The sequence below is a fragment of the Coenobita brevimanus genome, chromosome 8, assembly GCF_032717465.1.
Source record: "Coenobita brevimanus isolate Jiangsu-jjx chromosome 8, ASM3271746v2, whole genome shotgun sequence".
Lineage (NCBI taxonomy): Eukaryota > Metazoa > Arthropoda > Malacostraca > Decapoda > Coenobitidae > Coenobita > Coenobita brevimanus.
Genome location: NC_136961.1, coordinates 46,965,952 through 46,972,016, shown reverse-complemented (window position 1 = coordinate 46,972,016; position 6,065 = coordinate 46,965,952). Strand labels below are relative to the sequence as shown.

Genomic DNA, 6,065 nt, shown 5'->3' with positions numbered 1-6,065 from the left:
AAAAAAAAAAAAAATGAAAAAGAAAGAATAAATATATATTATCCTTTAATAACCCTATATAGGTATATTAATCTAAGTCTTCGCCTTCGTTTGTTTTGGTATCTCGGCTCTTTGACTTGAAGGAATGGGAGATCTTCAGTATAACCACATTTCGAAAAGTGTATATAGTTTTATTGGGGAAAGTCCGATTTGGGCTGAGAATGCTGTAATACCTCAATAAGATTATCTGTCTGTATGTGTGTATTTATGTCCGTTTGTCTGATTATTTGCATCTTTACCCATCTCTCCGTCTGTCTGTGTATTGTCAGATGCATTGATACTAGAAGGGGTGGCCACAAACAATTCGCTTCCACATTACACTGTCTTCTGCCATCACGCTGCCCCTCCTCCAACTCAGCACCCTCACTCATACCTCTCCACCCCGTCATTCCTTGCCTCATCCTCAATTTCCCCCTCTACTTCAATTACATGCACTCCTTTAATCAGTCATTCTCCATTCTCTCCATTCCAAATGCTACAACAGTTCTTCCCTTTCTTCTTCGTGCGGCCTCGTTATCAAATGCAGAGATTCACCGCTCGGGACAATGGGCACTTGACTTTATCTCCTGTGTCCGCCCCCTTAGAGAGTAAACCCCTACCCCGCCCACACAGACACACTCAGCCTCGTGTATAGTGTCGTCAGTGAGGAGGGAGGAGGCTGTTGGACACGTCGGAACAGTAGTGCCTTTGTCCTGACGGAGATTCTCAAACCCTTCCAGCTCGTTTGATGGCCAAGTGTAGCCAGACTGGATACTCGATGTGACTAATAGCTAGAGACTCGTTCCTACCTCTTAGCCAAAGCTCTTCAGTTTTCATATAACCTGATGAAGATCCCAAACACCTTTCAGTTCGGTTGATGGTCAAGTGAAGTCGGATTGGAGGATTGATTTGACCAGTAACCAAGGGGGCTGTTGCCTGCCTCATAATTAGTGCTCATAGAATTTGGCGCAACGACAACTTAGTATTCAAGTTGTGAAAGTGGCCCAGTTCTGTATGAAAAATATAAAATAAAAGTGACCGCATATAGAATCAGGCGCTCAATTCTGGTGCAGCATGGCCTTTCGCAGCGCCTGTAAGATTGGGAAGAGCAGAGGGCAGGTTAAGAAGTTTAGTGGCTCGTTTTCACCTTCATCCTCCCTGCCCCCGCCGCTGGGACGTCTCTCCGAGGTGACTAGGAACGAACATACTGAGGAGGACCCAGGCTATCACTCCTCTGAAAGCCCAGTGGCAGGTGACGGTTATTGGGCCCACCTAAAAAGTAGTACGAAAAGCGTGAAGGAGGTCAGTGTGGAAAGAGAAGACAGACATGAGAGGAAGACGGCACGGAGAGGAATTGACAGTATAGAGGAGGAGAGAAGGAAAGCACTGAGAAGAATGAAGAATACAGAAGAAGAAAAACTGAACTGGGAGCACCCACGAAGCATAAACAACGTAAAAAGAGGAGGAAGATCAGAATGGCAGACCAGTCAAAGGGAGATGAACTGTGCGAAAGAAGAAAGATCAGTTTGGGAGAAAACCAGGACGGAAATATACGACCTAGAAGAGGAGGAAAGATTGAGTTGGGAGGACACAAAAAAGGGAGAGAACAGAGTAGAAGAAAGAGGTAGAATACTTTGGGAGGAAGCAGAAAAATCGAAGTGGGAGGAAACACGAAGGAACGTAGAGAGTGTGGAAGAGGAAAAACTGAAGTTGGAAGAAAGTCGGAGGAATATAAACAGTGTAGAAGAAGGAAAACTGGTCTGTGAAAAAGAGCCAGGAAGGGACAGTACTTCGAGTGGGACAGAGAGTTTGGTAGACGTCGAGGGTGAGAAAAGTGAGATGAGTTCTGACGAGGAGAACTCCAAAGACAGTAGCCACCTCAATCCTCTCATGGACGAGGGAGTTCACCGTGACTTGTGGTGCTGTACGAACGGCCATTTCAGCGTCGTTTCAGGGGTGTTTAGTGAATTCGAGTCCAACTGCGGCTGCACGACACACAACCTGGTGGACTGGAGTACCCGTGTAGTGTGGTCGAACCGGGACTTGCGGCATCGTTACAAGATTAGAGAAGTGACCTACCTTAGTCCATACAGAGAGTCGTGTGTGTTCCCCGGGGTGCTGAGTTGTTCACTGGTCCTGCGGCGGTTAGATGCAGGGCCGACAGATCAAGATACGCTTAATATTCACCATACCCCGGCACGCCACAGCGTTCCACACCTCAACCACACCACATCACACCTGCAAGACACACCACACCTTCACCACACGACGCCTCATCACAGCCACAGCACTCCACGCTTCAACCACGGCACTCCACACCTCATCCACAACACTCCACAGTCCAGCCAAGGCTCGTTTAACCTTCACCACACCACGCCACACCTCAACCACACCACACCACACCTCCAGCACACCGCGCCACACCTCCAGCACACCACTCCACACCTCCAGCACGCCACCCCACACCTCCAGCACACCACCCCACACCTCCAGCACGCCACCCCACACCTCCAGCACGCCACATCGCCGCGAGGAGCACATGGAGGTAGACTCACAACCTCACGATCTACCCCCATAGTGAAGCAAGAGGCGGTTCGCACATCACGGAGTTCAGAGGGTCAGCAACTATTTACGTTTTTACCGAGACGCTTTAATATTTAGTTATTCTTTACATTATATTTTATTTACATATTTTTTACCGTATTCTTTGCTGTATGTTTTTGAATGGTTTGAAAGACGGCTTGGAGGGTCGACCATATATATTTTTTTTTTACTGATGCGTTTTATGTGGAGTTATTTTTTGATTCTTTTTACAGTAGATTGATATATTTTGGTACTGCATGCATTTTGTATTTTGAAGGCTTGATAAACGGCCCAGACGGTCAGCCATTATTTAGTCTTCATATATTTTATTTATTAACAGATTTCTTTATGTATTATACAGTAGCTTATGCATTTTGAAGGCTTGAAAGATGAGGCCATACTTCCCAGAGCTTAAGGGGTCATTATTTTGTTTTATTACTATATTTACTGCTACTACTACTACTTCTACTACTACTACTACTACCACCACCACTATAAATTGTATATATATATATCATTTATTTCGAATGTTTGGAAATTGATTACACATTTTTTCCCATCCGTGTTACAGAGGAGCGTGCGTTCGTGTGTGGCGAGGCGGGGTGTGGCCGCGCCTTCTGCAGGAATGAGGAACTTACCAGGCATCTTAGAATACACTCTGGATACCGACCCTTCGTGTGTGAGGTGGGTGGTGCTGGTGATGATGGTGGTGATGGTGATGATGATGATGTTTAGGAGGAGGAGGAGGAGGTTACTACTACTACTACTAATAATAATAATAATAATAACAACGATGGTGGTGGTGATGATGATGATGATGATGATGATGATAATAATAATAATAATAATAATAATAATAATAATAATAATATAATAATAATAATAATAATAGTGTAAGTAGTTGTAGTAGTAGTAGTAACAGTGCAAATATAATGATAATAATAATAATAATAATAATAATAATAATAATAATATTAACAATAACAATAACAACAATAACAGTCCAGAGAGAAGGAATGAAAACTTTATAGAATGAGAACTAACTATATAATAATAATAATAATAATAATAATAATAATAAATAATAATAATAATAACAATAACAATAATAATACAGGAGTGCAGTAGAGGGTTCGTGAGGCGTGACCACCTAACAAAGCACCTGCGTACACACCTGCCCAGCCACGTCAAACGCACCTACACCTGTCCATTACCTGTATGCACACACAGGTAAAGCACGATACCCTTTATTAACACCTGTTCTATAGTGTATTTATTCTAACCAGATAAAGGTACCTAATCCCCTTTTTGTTCAGTTGATGGCCAGGTGTAGTCAGATTGAAGGGTTGTTTTGGTGGATCAGTAGACTCAGTTTCCTACAGTTTCTCTCTCTCTCTCTCTCTCTCTCTCTCTCTCTCTCTCTCTCTCTCTCTCTCTCTCTCTCTCTCTCTCTCTCTCTCACATCATTACGTTTACCTGTTTATTTTTTTCTCTGCAGATACACACGATCCGACGCCCTTACGCGGCATATGTGGACGGCACACCACGTTCGCGCCCGCCAACCCGCCCGCACCCGCACCCACACACACACCCACACCCACACCGACCCCACACTCACACGGCCCCTACTGTCACGCAAGTCCACACCCTCACCCACAACCATACCCATACTCACATCCACACCCACACCCACACAGCCCACGCCTACACCCACAACCCCCTCACGCACACCCACACCTACTCCACACACACCCATATCCACATCTTCCCCACCCACATCCTTTCATCAACTCAACCCTCCCTTCAACTCACTCATTCACACCCCACCCACCCCACCTCCAACCACACCCACAGCCTCACACCCACCCCAGCCTCCCAGCCTCCCAAACCCTCATTCCTCTCTAAGAATTTAAGTAGAATGTAGTAAATAAATAAACTAACACTAATCCTTAAGTCTTTAGATCTAACACTTGTATTTAGAATTTTTAGAAGCACCCTAACACCTATTCCTAAGCGATTTATTTTGCTTATTACACCTTGCTGTCCTCCTCTATGTAACACCAGTATGTATGTTTTTAGAGGCTCCCTGACACCGCTTCCTAAGCGATTTATTTTGCTTATTACACCTTGCCGTCCTCTTCTGCTACTCAAATCTTTCTAATATCACCATACTCTACATAAAGTACATACGAAACTATAATTGCCAGCCGTATCCAGAAATAAATCGCTAAGGAAGAGGTGTTAGGGAGCTTCTATAACGGACGAGAAAACGTTGAACTATTATGAAAACTGGGGTCGCAAAGGTTTGAAAAAAAAAAAAAAAAAAATCCGGTACATGATTATTTCTGGAACATGTCCGATCTTTTTGTAACACTGCTAACCGCCGTCTGTAGGGTGGTATGCAGGCTAATTATCACAGCTAATCATTACAGGTGTCGACTAATAATTATCCTCTGGTGTTAATTACAGAAAATCGATGACGTCATTTACATCTTTACATATACGGTGACGTCATTTATCTTTCCGTATACGATGACGTCATTACATTCTCTACCTGCAGACGGTTCAGTTAAGCCCAAGGGAGACAACTGAATAAATAAATAAATAAATAAATAAAAGGCTAGTGGAAGCAGATCATCTGAAAAACGTCTTCAAGTAAAATTGCTTAAAACGGTAAGATATTTGAAACTGACGGAAGCTTATTGTTGTCATCCCTGGCCTATCTGAACGTGAACCCGGTGGACTGTAGGCTAAAATTCCCTTTTGTAGTCCCTCATCCTCCTTTCGGTGGATAGGAAGGGGTTGAGGGTCTGTTTGTACACCCGGGCAGTGGAGCCGCCTGGGCAGGAAATACGAAATACGTCATGGGGCGAAAGTGGTTAATTCCGTGACTGTTCTTGCGCGCCAAAAATGTGAGCGCTTGGAATGTGTGCCGCGTGTTTACTAGGAGGAGGGGTGGTGGAGAGAGAGAGGGGGGGAGGGAGAGAAAGAAGTAGAGAGTGAGAGGGGGGATAGGGAGAGAAGGAAAAGAGAGGGAAGAGGAAATCGATGAAAGAGAAAGTAGTGAGGAAGGTAGGGAATATAGAGGGGAGGAGGGATATGGAGGAAGAAAAGGAGAGAGAAGGGGGGGGGTGAAGGGGTGACTCAATTAGACAAACGTAGACACAGCGCCACTGGGTTGCTATCTTAAGGCTCCTTTCTAGAAGCAGGGAGCGAGCCAATAGTGTGGGAGGAAGGGGGGGGTGGTAGTTAAACAGATACAGCCCACACAAGCCTTATGGGCCTTTGTGAATAGTTCGGCGTAGCATATTTAACGTCCTTTAATTTCACGTTTAAAGAGACAGTTTAAAAGGGGCTGGAGAACTGACACTGGATCAAGCTGGTTGGAAGGAGTTTGTAGAGAGGAGTGTATGACAGGGTTTGGTGCCCCTGTTCTTTCCCGATGACGTGATAGTGGACAGATT

At 44.6% G+C, this 6,065-nt stretch overlaps 1 protein-coding gene across 1 annotated transcript; it reads left to right on the top strand.

Moving 5' to 3' along the window:
• The first annotated feature begins 1,857 nt into the window (after positions 1-1,857).
• Positions 1,858-5,193, top strand: LOC145407904 (uncharacterized). The gene is made up of 6 exons (XM_080278766.1): positions 1,858-2,226; positions 2,449-2,635; positions 3,173-3,285; positions 3,719-3,831; positions 4,100-4,236; positions 5,162-5,193. The coding sequence occupies exons 1-6, from the start codon at positions 1,858-1,860 to the stop codon at positions 5,191-5,193; spliced, it is 951 nt and encodes a 316-aa protein (XP_080134892.1).
• The last annotated feature ends 872 nt before the right edge of the window (positions 5,194-6,065 follow it).